The sequence below is a fragment of the Myotis brandtii genome, unplaced genomic scaffold, assembly GCF_000412655.1.
Source record: "Myotis brandtii unplaced genomic scaffold, ASM41265v1 scaffold230, whole genome shotgun sequence".
Classification (NCBI taxonomy): domain Eukaryota; kingdom Metazoa; phylum Chordata; class Mammalia; order Chiroptera; family Vespertilionidae; genus Myotis; species Myotis brandtii.
Window position 1 is genome coordinate 5,939,313 of NW_005358650.1, and position 16,790 is coordinate 5,956,102.

A 16,790-nucleotide genomic window follows, 5' to 3' on the forward strand; every position below is an offset into this window, starting at 1 on the left:
GCAGCAAGCAAGCCTTGTGCTCGCTTCAGTGCCTGGCTGCCGGCCGCCATCTTGGCTGACAGTTAATTTGCATATACTCACTGATTAGCCAATGAAAAGGGTAGCGGTCGTACGCTAATTACCATGTTTCTCTTTTATTAGTGTAGATATAAAAACCCTGGGTCCCTCATGACTGGAGGCTCAACCAACTGGAAGTCAGTCCTGCAGTCCTGCTGATTGCTACGGCAGCAGGCGAGGTGACCCAGCACTGACTGCTGAGGGGGCTGCAAATCAGGCCGGGAGAGAGGCCTGAAGAGAGAAGCAGGGTCTGATCTGTAGCCTCTGTGGCAGCTGTTAATCGGCACTTGCCTCTCTCTCTCTCTCTCTCTCTCGCTCAGGGCCTGGCCAGCAGCTGAGCCTCCATTTCTCTCCAGGCCTTCACCAGGGCAGCTGATCAGCCCCGCCTTTCTGATCAGGCCCCGTTGATAGACCCAAAGATGCTGACTGGCATAGAAACCAACCAATCAGAAACAAATCTGGGTGAAGTGTGAGGAGCCAGTGGCTTCCTAGGAGGCAGAGCTTTTGACGCTGACTGGCATAGAAACCGACCAATCAGAACCAAACTGGCCGGCAGAGGAGGGCAGTTGGGGGCGAGATCAGGCCTGCATTGGAGGGCAGTTGGGGGGCGAGATCAGGCCAGCAGGGGAGCAGTTAGATGTTTATTAGGCTGGCAGGGGAGCATTTAGGGGGTGATCAGGCTGGCAGGCAGAAGCAGTTAGGGGCAATTAGGCAGGCGAGCAGTTAGGAGCCAGCAGTCCCGGATTGTGAGAGGGATGTCCGACTGCCAGTTTAGGCCTGATCACTGTGGCATCGCGCCTAAACCGGCAGTCAGACATCCCCTGAGGGATCCCAGATTGGAGAGAGTGCAGGCTGGGCTGAGGGACACTCCCCCCCGCATGAATTTTGTGCACCGGGCCTCTAGTATGAGATAGATTCCTTGATTGTTTATTTTTTCTAGTTTCTTGCAAACTTAATCCTCTTGCTCTTCTTTTCCTCAGTGTCCATCCTGTCTTCTGAAATTGCTAACATTAAGCTAAAAAACTCAGAGCAGTTCAGAGCATAGACTGAAGTGATATGGCATATTTTAAATTCTTCCATTCTTCTGAACCAGATTTTTTCCCTTCTAAATGTAGATTAATAAAGCATGCACTACAAGAGGAACAAGGAAAAGAATTTTAGTTAAGGTTTCCTGATCCTAAGAAAGTCAGGGAGGGCTTCAAGCCCATCTTGGACTTTAGAACACTTCACAACTTTGTGGTAAAAGAAAAATTTTAAATAGAGCCTTTGGACTTATGTATTTCATCCTTATCAGGAAAGTAGCATTATTTGATAATTTTATTCTTTTAGGCAAAAATTCTATGTGCAATTGGGCTATTTTTTTTACACTGATATATGTCTGGGTTTCAGATTTTTTTTGTAGGTATTTAATATATACTCATAGTATTTTAGGTAATTGGACAACTTGTGTGCTTTTTTGTTCGAAATGTGTTCTTTATCTCTTGTAACATCGTGTTTGTGTTCTCTAGTGTTTTGTATCTTCTTCAATCATTTTATTGGATTGTAGAGTAGATTGTCTTTCCCAGGACCAATATTATGTCTTAAAAGTGTTTTGAAAGTAGAAAGTGGCTTTGTGTTTTGTTGTTTTTCTGTTTTTACCTCTTATATGATGCCTCACTAGCATGAAAAGATGTAGCACCAATAAAAAGTTGTTTTCTCTTCTTTTCACCTAACAGTCTTACACAAGATATATTTCAGTCATTGACAAAGTGAATATTTGGTAGTTCTGTCTTTACCAACCAAAACAACCTTATTTTACTACATTAACTTTGAAGGTCTTTTTATTTGTGAAAATCAGCCTGTTTATGTACTGTGTATTCCTCCAAAGTTATAGCGTTTTATCATTGGAGAAATGAAATTTTCTTTCAGTAGATGAAAATTACATTTTGATTGAACATCATTCCTTATGCAGTCACCCATAAATATAATGTGTTTTGCTGTCTTTTCAGAAAATGGCTACAGATGTGATTTCTGAATTGACAAGAAAATAGAACAACTTTAATGTTTTAGGTAAAACAGATGGTATTTTTGTTTTAGGCAAAGCTATCTGAGAGTGAAAGCAACTTAATTGGTGGCAAGACTCTTGGGGTCAGCCAAATTATGTACAATTTGTGTGTCTATTTCTTTTATTGCTTCAGTATCAAAAGTTTTGAGTAGTTGGAAAAGAATATTTATCCTTTTATTGACTTGCTATTTTTTGTTATGTACTGGAATAGTTATGAGTTTTCAATCCTATTTTGTTTATAAATGTCATGAAATTACATGTTGATTCTACTTTGGTTATACTTGTGCCTTAGAAATGCTTTTCCCATTGGGAGAAAGTCCTGAAATATGTAGTTATACTTTTGAGGGTTAACACTTTATAGTATTGAGTTGCATTTGCAGCTATAAATTCTGATAACATTGATGATACTAACTCTTGTTTCCATATCATTGAGCATTGGGCAGATATCACTGTCAGATGCCTGGAGAGGCACATACTGTGAAGGGAGCCCTGGACTGAAAGTCAGGGGGTCATTCTAGTCCCCCCTCATCACTAACCAGCCTCATGTTTTTGAAACTTTGATTTCAGAGGAGAGAGGAGGCTAAAATAGCTGGTTCCCAGGGTCATGTCCAAGTGACATTTTCTTATTTGTTAAAACCTAAATCATTGCCCTAGCCGGCTTGGCTCAGTGGATAGAGCGTCGGCCTGCGGACTGAAGGGTCCCGGGTTCGATTCCGGCCAAGGGCACATGCCTGAGTTGCGGGCTCAATCCCCAATGGGGATGTGCAGGAGGCAGCCGATCAATGATTCTCTCTCATCATTGATGTTTCTATCTCTTTCTCCTTCTCCCTTCCCCTCTGAAACCAAATAAAGAAATATATTTAAAAAAAAACAAAACAAAAAAAACACCTAAATCATTTATAATGCATTCATCTGGATAAACACCAGGAAAGGAACTTTGGGGGTAGAAAACTCAACTCTGAAAAACAACCAATTTGTCCAATAACTGGGACATAGGAAACTATTTTCCAAAATATCAGCACTATTGCAAGAGGAAGACTTGTTGCATAGCAATTCCCTTTCTACCACCTCTTATAAAAGGTCCCTTTTGCCATGTAAGGTTACATATTTATAGGTTCTGGGGATTAGTATGTGGACATCTTGGGTGGATAGTTATTCTGCCTATCATACCTGGAAACCTAAAGTTTATATTTCCAGTGGGTAAGTGGATAATTGATTGAGAAACATCAGGATAAATCTATGTAGATGTTCCTTAAGCACCTCAAATTCAAGCGCCTCAACTTGTATTTATCACCTTCATCTTGAAACCTCCTCTCACTACCCTTCAATCTTGGTAAGGGTACCACCATCACTCTCCTACTCTAACTGGAAACCAGGACTTACAGAAGACTTTTTTTCTAGTTTACCCCATCCAGTATTATCCAAGGAATGAAAAAATTCTGATAAGATACTCTACCTGTTTCTCAAATTTGTTCTTTTTGTATTTCTACCACTCTCTAATTTAGATCTTAACTTTACTTACCTGGGCGGTTGTAGCTATATACTTGGTTTTCCTGTTTTGAGTCTTGACTCCTTAAATTCATCCTCCACCTGACAACTAGATATACGTATTAAAAATTAAAATATTATCATATTAAACCTCACTCCCTGTAACCTATATAATAAGGTCTAAGCTCCTTGCAGTGACTTAAACTACCTTATAACATGAGATTTATTTTCCTTTCTGGCTCCATATATTGGCATTTTAGAGGTGTACTTCACTATGTAGATTCCATTGGTTTTGGATAGTCTATATGCTCTGTAAATAACATCATTTTTCTAAAATCTGCATTTGTTCTTGTGAGCACTCTACCTAAAGTATTTTTCTACTTTTCTTTCCTGGTTATCTCCACCACATATCCTACTTTTAAAAAGTTGCATGTTTTTGTTATATTTTTCTTATTTAAAAAATACTTTGTAGATAGTGTTTTACATCCAGAAATATAAAAAGTAGTTGCATAATATTCAGATTATTTACCTAGAATCTAGAGCAGTGGTTCTCAACCTGTGGGTAGCGACCCCTTTGGCGGTAGAACGACCCTTTCACAGGGGTCGCCTAAGACCATCCTGCATATCAGATATTTACATTACGACTCATAACAGTAGCAACATTACAGTTATGAAGTAACAATGAAAATAATTTTATGGTTGGGTCACAACATGAGGAACTGTATTTAAAGGGCCAGAAGGTTGAGAACCACTGATCTAGAGGAAGTATACCTGTTAATAAATTAACTTCTCTTCTGCTGAATCTATGTTGTTAAACATATCTGCTGAGTTGTTAATTTCTAATATTCATCCTTTTGGAATTTCATACAGTTAATTTTTAATTTTAGTATTTAATTTTTGTGGTAGAATTCTTTATCTTTTTATTTACTTTATTCATGTTTTCCTCTTTTTATTTACTTTATTTATGTTTTCCTCTTTTCTTGGAAAGGATTGGACAAAATTGAGGCTAATTCACTCAACTTCCTGTTTACCTAGCCCACCAAGTTTTCATCTTATAGCCTGGTATATCATGAAGGCCCTACTCCCTGAAATCACATAAGCTGTCTCTGACATTAAAGGATCTCAGAAGCTTTCTATTTAGATTTAAAACCTCCCCTTCTGTGTAGCCCCCAGTATGTGGCACATGTTCTGATGAGAAAGTCAAACGTATACTTGAAGCCTCGTAAGTCCCCACCAAGTGCTCTTTTGGGCCTTTCTGTCCTCACAGTGGTCTTCATGTAGTCTTTACACTGGCTTTGCATGGAACTCAGCCTCTCCCGTACTGAGAACTGGCATGCCCCAGGATGAAATGGCCACCATGGCAACTCACTTCTCTAAAGTCCTTTCTTCCTCTCAGCAATTCTCTATTATAGCGATTTTCAACTTTTTCATCTCATGATGCATATAAACTAACTACTAAAATTCAGCAGCACACCAAAAAATATATTTTTGCCCATCTGACAAAATAGGTATAATTTTGATTTAGCCCCATCAGACAGGTATCTTTGTGTTAACTGTTGTCATTTTTTTATTTGTCAATCTAAGGGAAACGAGGTCAGTGCTCCTGACTAAGTAGTCAAGTATTTCATGTCTTACGATTCTTGCAGCACATTCGTTGAAAATTGCTGCTGTATTGTATTGCCTTCAAGCAAATGATTACTTATATTTTATCTGGCTAGTTGGCCAGTAGAAGTAAGCGCTCTTGTTTGTCATCAGCTGCTCCATCTCTCCTGAAAATGAAAGTATAATATATCTTTCAACTTTAATTTGATAAAAGAAAAATGCTCACTTTTTTCTACTCCAGTGTTTATATTTCTATTGATTTGTAAGAGCACGTTACAAATTTCCTTAATTTGATTTTCTTTTATTTTTTTACTCTTTAATCTTATTGTTTAAGATGGGAAAGTTTTAAGCTTTTATTATCAAATCTGCCATCCTTTTACTTTGTTATATTTTTTCCCATTATAATTAGAAAGACCTTTTGTATCAGAAATTACTAATTTTGTATACTTTTTGTTTAAATTCATCTGGAATCAATTTTGGCATATTGTTTTAATGTATCCATTTAATCATTTATTTTGCCTCATCTGTTATAGATATATTATAGGACTTGAGGCCCGGTGCATGGATTCATGCACATTGAAAGGAAATTAATTAGAAGGTGGCCGGTGGGGCGGGATTGGGTGAGATGGGCTGGACATGCCCTGGAGCCAACCTCCCCCAGTCCCTCCCTGGCTGGCTGCACTTGGGGTGGTGCCAGGGCTCAAAGGGCGTCTGCAGAGTGAGTGAGGGAGAGGGGGCGCCCTCTGGCATGTGGGCCCCTCAGTCTGGCCTGCGGGGATCGGGCCGAAACCAGGAGTCCAACATCCCCCGAGGGGTCCCAGAGTGCAAGAGGGCACTCTGCAAAGTTGCTGTCGCTCAGCAGCTCCTGCGTTGAGCGTCTGCCCCCTGGTGGTCATTGCGCGTCATAGCTACTGGCCAGTTGGCTGGTTGCTGGTCAGCCGGACGTTTAGGCTTTTATATATACCGATTTTTTTCTTCATTAATGACCCATTCCTTTTCTCACCTTTCTCCCAACAAAAGGATTTCAATGGGATTTTTTTTTTTAATCCTCACCCAAGGATATGTTTATTGATTTTTAGAGAGGGAAAGAGAGAGAGAGAGAGAGATGAGAGAGAAACATCAATTGGTTGCCTCCCATTGGTGCACGGGACAATGCTCCAACTAACTGAACCACTCGGCCAGGGCTTAATGGGATTTTGATAGGCATTGTGTGAGATTCTGTGCACCTGTGCTTCTACCCTCTCACCACCACTCCTGTTGTTTCAAGGTATCTGTGTTATCACGTGTGGTTTTGTTAATATCTTTCATTTAGATTTATATATCTCTTACACACACACAAAAAAAAAACATTTAAGGCAATTCAATGATGTAGGTTAATTAAAACATTCACTCCACTATCCAGTATGATTCATGTACTATGGTCCCTGGTGAGGATGCCAGGAGGTTTTTTTAAAGGAAAGGAGAGAAATTAATTGCTATTGAGATTCTACTTAGTGCCAAGGCTGGGCTATGTGATTTTTCCAAACATTTTATCATTTAATCATAATAACAATCTTGTCTCCTGATTGTGAAGATATTAGGTTTGGAGAAATAAAATAACTTGTCCAAAGCCTCTCAAATTCTAAGTGCCATACTGGGGTTTTGAGCTTGAGTATGTCTGACTTCAGAGTCTAAGAGTCACAGAACTGAGTGTGATTGTTGAAGATCTAATACATCTCAAAGAGGCCCCTTTGTTTTCATATCTTGATTCCCCGCCCCCCGCCCCCGCCCCAATGGCTAATATGGTAAGGATTATGTTTTAAACCTAGAAAAGTAGGTGGGCTGTATTAAAAGGACTTCAAATTTAGAAATTGCAATTTTTGTAAACATATAACTCCAAATATATATCCATATCAAAATACTATACAAAGGTTACTATTCTTAATTTTTTATTTACTTTTTAAATATGTTTTATTGGTTTTTAGAGAGAGAGGAAAAGAGAGGGGGAGAGAGAGAGAAACATCCATCTGCTGCCTCCTGCATGCCCCCACTGGGACATGTGCCCTGACCAGGAATTGAACCTGTGACCCCTTGGTACATGGGACAATGCTCAACCAACTGAAACACACCAGCCAGGGCCACTGTTGTCTTTCTTAACATGACGTGAATTATTTCTACAAATGAGGGAATTCTGAATATAAACATCTTGATAGAATCTTCAAGGATAGAACCATGTGAACAGTGGAATTCTTTCTACTTCTTTCATAAAGTGATTCCCAGCTTGACATGAGCATATAGATGGCCTTTTATTTTTCTCCATTCCTTTTTTCCTAATCAAAAGTAGATCATTTTCTGCCCTCTAATTCTATGGACAGGTAACGTATGAGTGCTTTGTCTTCATGTGGTAAGAGTTGTTCTTTGATATAGAGAATTGAGATAATTGCTGGTAACCCAAAGTGGTTGGGGCTTAGTGTCATAATGAGAACTAGGAGTTTGGACAGATAGTGACAGATAAGAAGTAGGAAGCTAATGCAAATATGGGAGGATTTGGGGGAAGAGTTCTGAGCTTCCTATACAGTTATTTCCAAGGTAAAATAGAAATTATTCTCATTACTTTGAAGCATGAATGCATGGAACAGATAACAGATCTCAGTGTATGGGAGGAGACATAACCTAAGATCATATATGCATAAGCCATGGACACAGACAATAGTGTGGGGAAGGCCTGGGGTGGTGCAGGGTTTGGGGGGGTAAGGAGGGAAAATATGGGGGACAGCTGTAATACCGACAATAAAAAATTATCATTTTCAGGGTATAGATAATACTCTTTTGTTAGTGTGGGTCAAACATTAATTTTCACTAAATTAGCATGATATTATAAGATATTAAAACCGTTGGTTTTATTCACAACGAAAGGGCTTAAAAGGGCTCAGGTTTGGGAATATTAGTGGTATAACAAATGTTTGGTTACCAAACATAATAATGACAGTGAAATTTAATTGTTTTATGATGGTGTATTTATTTCCAAATGAAATATAATTCATATATAATCATGTTTCTTCTATACTTAAAATATACGCAGATAGAAGTTTGTGTGTAAAAGATAAATTTGTGCTGTGATTCACTTGAAAAACATGCTGTGAATCTCTAATTATGTTAAAAAATTATTTTCTTAGTGCAGCATTATGCTCATTATATACTCTACACATTTAGCTTTTGAATAGATTTCTGGCATGATAATTACATAATCATTCAGTACAGTAGAAACATCATTATGGTCAAATACTAATTAGCTACTAAAATGAAACAAAACAGAACCTAGCTCACAGCTTATTATAAAAAATGATTTAATATTGTACAAAACCAAATGTATGGTTAAAGTTATTATTTGCTTTAAATGTGAGTCATTTCTTTTTTTCCCATGGGAAGGAATCAGTGTTCTGGATGCTTGTTACCTAATTTATTGCTTGAGCACATGTTACATTTTATTTTCAGAATCTTTGTGACCAATTCTGTGTAGTAGAGCATCCAAAGAACTTGCCAGGGAATTCTAGGCTTAGTACCAGGGTGTGCCTCAGGGCTTCTGCACAATTAGGAGACTGGCTGGAGTCTGGGAACATGGAGTTCAACAGTAACTAGTAAATTACTCCTTGCTAGAATGCTGATTTGAACATCTTTGTTGCTGAGGATGAGTGATCCTCAGCTATTTTTTCTTCCCCAGTGCACCTTAGGAACGGAGTACCATCCTGCTAGTAACAGTGAATCTTGGCCATTGTGATTCTCCAGTGTGTTCATGATAGAAGAATAGCCAGGTACAATGTTAGCTCTAGTACAAAGCAATGGGAGGGTGCAAAAAGGTTGATAGATCCCTTAGGTAAGTGAGTTAAGCATACCCTTCAAGGTATGCTCTCTTTGAGAATTGCTTCTGTGGATAAAACAGGAATCATCTAGTATTAGGAGGCTCCGATGGTCTTTGTAAATATGTCTTAATAGCATGGCTTCTACTGCTCTTCTCATATGTGTAAGGAATCTCAATTATTTCAGAATATTATTTCAATCATAAATGCTTCTCTTGACAAACACTTTATAAGTCAAATACTTTGCAGATTTTATGCTCCATCCCCTTTATCTTTGTGTTTTTCTGTTGTGCTTCACTTTAGTTTTGACCACTATAGGTATTAATTTTATTTCTTAATGAATGGTCTGTAATGCAGTTGAAATATACAGGACACATGTGTAGGATAAAGGACCACTGCTAGGCTTTCTGATGCACTGACTAAATGATGCTAGCTTGATCCTACCACCTTTGTTGTAGCTGCTAAGTCTCAGGGAGAAAAGCAGTACTATCTAATTTTAGTTCTATGTTCTTGCAATTAAAAGATTATATAGGAAAACAATATTTCAGATCATGAAAATAATCACTAATGAATCAGTGAGTTGTAGTATTGGTCAAACATCGTCCTTGCAATATCCTCTTATTTAATTAAAGATAATATGATACAAATTTGGTTAAAGTTAAAATCATAAATCTTGCAAAGGCTTCAGAATTCATGAAGTCTGTGATATGATGGTCTAAAACATTTCTACTCAGAGGAAAAGCCATAAAACTGAATATCTGGCCAAGTCATGCTACTGAGAAAACTAAGGATGTTAGGTTCTTCAACTGAGAATCACTGAAATATCGAAGAATGGAGAGAGGACTTAGGAAAAATGATGAAGTCCTTGACTTTTTAAAAAATAAATATAGCTATGTTTAGGACCATCCTGTAAAAACAAATGTTATAGGAAGGATGTCATAATGTACTAGTATAAAAACTGTTGGAAAAAGTCTGACCAAAACCCCACTCAGTTCATTTTTTTTTTTCATTCTAAAAATAACACTAGTGGCAAATATTGCCTAAAATTATTTAATAGTTTTTATTTTCCTTTCTCTAGCTAAGTCCCAATCAAATATTTTGCCACTACTTATTATAAAATTTTATCCCCTATTTTAAGTAGATTAATTTCAAATATCTTTTTCAGAACTAAGTCTCTTGGATATAAGGGCCCCTTGTATTTAAAATATATGTGTGAATTATGTGATTCCACACGTATAGTCATACATTTTTTGCTGTTTTAGTGGTCTAAAATGAATGTCAGAATTTTAGTTGAAATTAATTATGGTTAAATTACAAATAATTTATATATTTCTTTAATTCAGCTAGATTAGGCAGGGATCAAGATATTAGATGTATAGAACTAATTCTTTGAGACAGATGATATGTATATCAGTAATTTTTCTGGGACATGAAAATAACTTTATTACAATCCTATTAATGGCTTCTATTTGTATAACATTTTATTCTGAGAAAGTGAACCATAGTTTCATTACCCTTTGTATTGTGCAGTATTTGTTGTGATGAAATTGCATGTTCTCCAAAAGTTTCACCAAAATGTTCTATGTAATTTCTCCACATGTTGACTCTATGACTATCTATGAGCTGAGAGTTTACAAATAGCATTAAAGAACTGCAAGTATTTTGAATCCACAATAGTGAAGCAGCTGTTTTTGCAGGTATCTTGTGGTCTATAATCCTTCAGAGCAAGAACGAACCTCACTGGTCTCAGTCTGTGTGAGTTCCCCCACAGTAAAAGTGTCCTCTGCTTCGGGGAAGCCTGTGAAAATTCAGATGAGTGCGGTTTGGAATACAGCCACTACTATTTCACAAACAGCCTATGAGGTATGTTTCTGCCACAGAACTTAGAGGCATCATTAAAAAGGTATAGCTAGTTTATATATGTATACATGACTCCTAGAACTGTCCAGTCATTGTGTGTGAAGTGGTTAAAATTGTACTTACCAGGGGGTTTAACTGGCCAGTTAAATGACACAAGGAAAATAGATTCTGTGTTTCCCAAAATATTAGAACATTTATTAGTATGTATATTCTATGTTACTGTTAGTTCATATTAGCATGTATATTGTATATCTTTGTAAGCATGTATATTGTAACTTTTTCCTGAAGTAATCATTACAGAATGTGGATTTTTTTGTTGTCTAACTCAATTTAATGATAATTATGTATATCAAAATTGAGATAAATTCCACCTTTCTACATAACTTTGGGTACTTTTAATTTTTTATTGCAAAGGAGAGACATATATCATGAAAGAGTTACTTTCTAAAATGATTCTTCTCCAAGATATAATTAGGGAAAATCTGGACCAGGTAACAGACAGGGAGGGGGATTTCTTAAAATAAGCAATATGAAACTAAACCCCAACATCATTAGTAAGGTTGAAATTTTAGAGTCTGGAGTGCAGTTTTAACTGTTACTTCTGAAGATACAGCCGTAAGTGAGGAATTCTAAAAGAGATTTACTTCCGTTTGTCAAAAGCCATTGCTAGCTGCTCTAATAAACTCAGAATCCTTTAAGTAGAAATGAAAAGTATGATACAAATTTTGGTAAGATATTACAGGAAACACCCCATCTAGAAAATAGAACAGTAGTTCCTAGAAGGTCTTGTCTTACAGTATGTGCATCCTCTAAACCTTGTTCAGTATCTGCTAGATCCCAGGCATTGGGTGGCTGGTGTTGACTGAACTAATGTGCTTAATATTTATATTATTACATTGCCCATTTTTCTGTTTAATTTACTGAAATATAGTATTGTAAAAAGATCCTAGTAATTAGGAAAAAATCATTGTTTGTAGTAACCCTTATTGTTATGGGGAATTTTCCCCTCTGAACATTGATGACCACTGTAAGACAGTTGAGAATGGTCACATGATTTCATTTATTCAGTGAAAACAATGTCTGATAGTCCTTCTAATTTAAAGTTATTAGGTTACCTGGATAAACTGAGATGTTGATACTCTACCCTTGAGTTATCAAAACATATTTATAGAATTAGTTTGTTCTTTTCACCACAAGTATAAATGTGTTTTCTTTCAATAGAGTACATTTTTCTTTAATAAATTCCCTCTTCTATCTTTTAAAGATCTCTTTTCTAGCACAGATGCCACCATTGGGACTGCAAGTGTATACACTTTTGGAATCATCGAGTTCATATCCACATGTAGCTGAGTATGTCCTGTATAATGGTAACATAGAAAATAAAGGCATTTTCAATGTGAAGAATATGAAAAATGCTGAAGAAATAACTCTGGAGAACTCTTTTATTAAGCTTCAGTTTGGTCAATCTGGGCTTATGGAGGTATGTTCTGAATAGTTCTAAAATATATAAAAGGCTTATCTATATATATAAAAGACTAAGCGACCGTTATGACTGGTCGACTGATCGCTATGACATTCACTGACCACCGGGAGCAGATGCTCAACACAGGAGCTGCCCCCTGGTGGTCAGTGCGCTCCCACAGCCAACCTCCTGCGGCCAGCCCCCATCAGCCTGATCAGTACTGGGCAAGACGGGCCCTAATCGGCCCCAATCTCTGGCCAGGCCAAGGGACCCCACCCGTGCACAAATTCATGCACCAGGCCTCTAGTTTTATTATAATGTGTAGAGATTACTTATGCAAAGGGGAAACAGTCTTTGCAAATACTCTGAGAGAAAAGGTGAATGAGCTTTGTGAACCTTCTTCTTGTGGTCTTAGTGACCACTCGCTCCTCACAAGTATAGTTTGTGACTGGTGCTCCTTTGTGAACTATTTGTAACTGGTCCACAAAAGTGTAGAAGCAGTGACTCTTTAGAAATGTCTAGAAAAATTTGAAAACAATTTGACAGAGTCAGTTTATGCCTACTGAATCTATAAAAGATTTGAGTATGTGTTTGGTATATTACTTTAAATTTAATTTTCTAGTAATTCACTTTTATTGTACTTTACAAAAATATTGGTTCATGCATATTGGAAATAAAAAATAAGCCTGCTCCTCCACTACAGAAGATTGGAGAAGTACTGGTCTCAGTGTTTTAATTTGTGTATCTCTTTCTTTACAAAAGGGTGTTTTGACTTTTTGTTCCGATTGTGAAGGTTTTTAATTCTAAGGTTAAGTATAACATTTTGAGTGTTCATCCAAGAATTGTGAATATTAGAGACTATTAGCATTTTTAAATCTATCCTGAGGTAACTTACTAAATTGACATATACGTGGAACCAGATGCAACATCATTAATATCTTAATACTGAGTTGCCTTTAAATTTTTTCTCTTTAGGAAATGATAAATAAAGAAGATGGTGAACCTCATAAGGTAAAAGTACAATTTTCATGGTATGGAACCACAAGTAAAAAGGACAAAAGTGGTGCCTACCTCTTCTTGCCCGATGGGGAAGCCAAAGTAAGTGCTGGTGAGCTGAGTTATTCTAGAAAAATAGCTTGGCCACTGGGTCATATTTCTTCATAACTTTTAGTACTTTAAAATAAATAATACCCTTTTCCCCACCCTTCACTGAAAAGGTAGTATATGCAAATTTTGACACATTTTTAAAATGCAGAAAACAATAAAATTTATCAACTCTTTCATAAAAGCCCATGAAAACCAATGCCAATATTTTGATGTATAATTGTCTTTTATACATACCCCTTTTCCACCATCTTCAGGTTTTGTCTTACTGCATTACATATTTTTCATTGTAACAGTGCTCACAATCTGATGGTATAGGTTTCAAAAACACAATTTTAATGTACACTGTTGTGTTTTAAAGTTTTAGTATAAGATGAATAGGTCTGAAGGTCTGATTTAAACCGTGGTGATAGCTATATTGTATAATTGAAATTGCTGAAAGTAGAGCTTCATTGTTCTCACCCAAAAAAAGAAAAAGTGTCTGTGCATATGTAAAAAAAAAAAAAAAAAAAAAAAAAATCCTATTGCTGTATATGTACATTTTCCACCAATACTTCATTATTGTAACATTGTGATAATCTTTCCCTGTAACATTATTTTTATGCAATGCTGATTATTTTCTGAGAATAACTTTCCAGAAGAGTCCTTTTGTGTTAGTGGATGAGACCTTGTAAGGCCTTTGATACATACTACTTTTCTCTCTGGAAAGAGTGCATGCTCACTCCCATCAGTGTTTTTTGAGAATAGCTTTTGAATTCTATACCATTTCATGCACTGAGAATTAGCCATTTTAAAAGCTTTACCTATAATAATAGCTGAAAAATATTTTAATGTTAACATTTTTATGATTATTAGTGAGGTTAAACTTTTTTATACATTTATTTACCTTTCATATTTCTTTTGTGAGTTTTTACTTAAATTCTGTGGTCATTTTTCTATTAGTATAACTTACAGATCTTCATATATGATAAAATTAATCCTTTTTCATATATATTGCACAATTTTCTCAATGTGTTATTTAAATGGTTAATTTTTATTTTATTTTTCTATTAAGGTACTTTTTAATTTTTGTGTAGTCAGTTCCATATTATTTTTTTTAGATTTCCTTCCTTTGCTTTTATACTTACACTTGCTTTCTCCACTTCAAGATAAGTTAAATATTCTTCATATTTTGTTGCCTAGGAACCTATCTCCTGAAAAAGTTACTTTTGTTCTATAATTTAGAAAAGTCTGCTAACTGAAATCAAATATAGATTTTAAAGGATTGTGTGGGTCATGCTAAGGATTCTAGTTTTTTGTTTGTTTGTAGTTTTTTAAATTAGTGAGGAATTAAAGGTAAAGTACAGCTTACAGTAGGCATTTCAGGATGTGCAGTGGGCCCATGTTTTCTCATCAGCTTTTGCCATTGAATAGGCATTTTGCTTTGATTGTCTTGTACTTAAAAAATAAATATATAAATATGTATACACATACATTTTTTGATAGCTCAGTTGATGCTTCTTTCTTTTCAGATTTAACCCACTGAATTAATAATTACTCAAAGTGTATTCTCTGTATATTCATATATTTGTGCTATGAAATATTATGCATGGATCATAACAACTAATTTATTTAAAATTATTTTATTTTTAAATAACTCTAATGTTAGATAGAAAGATAAAGAGAACTATCATATGGTTAGAAGATAAAATAAAAGCACACCAGGGAAAGAGGCAGTTGGATATATCAGAAAAAAAGCAGGGGCCCAGAAATCACTGTCCCAGGTTTCAGCCCCCTCCATTACTTTCTAGCTATGTGTTCATTAGGTAAAGCATCACATTAATTTCAGAACATTTTTCTCTAGCCAAAGAGGTAAATTTGGAAGAAAATTACATAGTTCTGAAAATCTTAAGCTATTTAAGTAGTTCACATTGCAAGCCTAGCTTCTTATACTGTTGTTGAACTTAGGGTGTGTAATACTTAAGAAAATATAACTCTTTATGAATGCTTTAAATTTGTTCACATAAGTTCTATGTATTAGTCCCATATTTTCTTGAATGTAGATTTCAAGTAATGAAAACTAAATCAGTGGGGCTTTTTCAAGTTTGTAAGTTTGCTTTATATTCATCTAGCTCTTTCAAGTAAAAGGGCAGTGTATATATAGGGTAGTAAACCTAACTGTGATTAAACTGTGTTTCTGAATCCTGCTTCCTGTTTGTTTAGATGACTCCCTGTGGTCATCCTTGCCACCTGCCTGACCCTGGAACATTAGGGGGCCATGGTTATAATAAACGTTTGCCTGGGAAAATGTCACTGCTGCAGAATGAGCACTTTTTAAAATAAGTAACACATGGACAAGAGAGAAGGACTTTAATCAGAAATTTTATAGCTGGGAGGAATGTTTGTAAATTTAGACCAATCAAGTTGTAACATTTTTATTTTCTATTTTCAGTAATTATTGTATAATGCAAATTAATTTTATAGCAAATGCATATTACACTTCGTAAGATTTTCACTTAAAATTGCAAATATCAGGTGATATGAATTTGCCATTTTGGAAACTATAATCAACATTTTTTGGAAAAGTTAAAAGCCAAACTATTTTTCTAAAAATGTCATTTTCTCTTCAGCCTTATGTTTACACAACCCAACCCCTTGTCAGAGTACAGCGTGGAAGGTTTTATTCGGATGTAACTTGCTTTTTTGAACATGTTACCCATAGTGTCCGACTGTACAACATACAGGGTAAGAAAACAGAGAAATGCAGTTGTGATATATGTGTAATGGTTCTTTAATCCTTGCTTTTCTTGTGTTGTTTTTAGTAAATTAGAAATTGGGTTTTAGAAATGGTCTAAACATCATCTTCACATCCTACCTACTGTATGATTTAAAATATAATATTTACCCTTTGATAATAAAAAATGGTAAAACATTTAACTCTACCCTTACGTATACATGTTCTTTTTTCTGTATGTCTTCTCATTCCTCCTGTCACATATGTCTTAGTTATGAGCTCAATTTTATTTCTTAGATCTAAAAACAGTGTAGCTTATTTTATTTTATTTTATTTTATTTTATTTTATTTTATAGAATGGAAATTATGTCAGCTATGGCTGATACACACACACACACACACACACACACACACACACATATACGCACACACTGCCTTAAATGTAGAATATATTGCAATAGCATGCATCACTGGAATTTAACTTTAAAATAATGTTCTAAACTAATTCTCTTTGTTCACTACTCTTCAGCTGTTAGAGTATAAGATCAGGCAATTGTTTATTACTTTTAGGACAGTGTTAAGAAGCATATTTATTAACCAAGTGATAGAAATAGCCTTTGATCC

The 16,790-nt window shown here is 35.8% G+C and overlaps 1 protein-coding gene across 4 annotated transcripts in view; it reads left to right on the forward strand.

Annotated features, from left to right (window-relative positions):
- The window catches only part of MAN2A1 (mannosidase, alpha, class 2A, member 1), a 163,475-nt gene that overhangs the window by 102,346 nt on the left and 44,339 nt on the right, over positions 1–16,790 (forward strand). For all 4 annotated transcript variants that reach the window (XM_005866447.2, XM_014539889.1, XM_014539892.1 and 1 more), the window contains 4 exons: positions 10,725–10,890; positions 12,152–12,367; positions 13,325–13,447; positions 16,063–16,177. In XM_005866447.2, the coding sequence (XP_005866509.1) occupies positions 10,725–10,890; positions 12,152–12,367; positions 13,325–13,447; positions 16,063–16,177 (620 nt within the window). The remainder of the gene's footprint in view (positions 1–10,724; positions 10,891–12,151; positions 12,368–13,324; positions 13,448–16,062; positions 16,178–16,790) is intronic.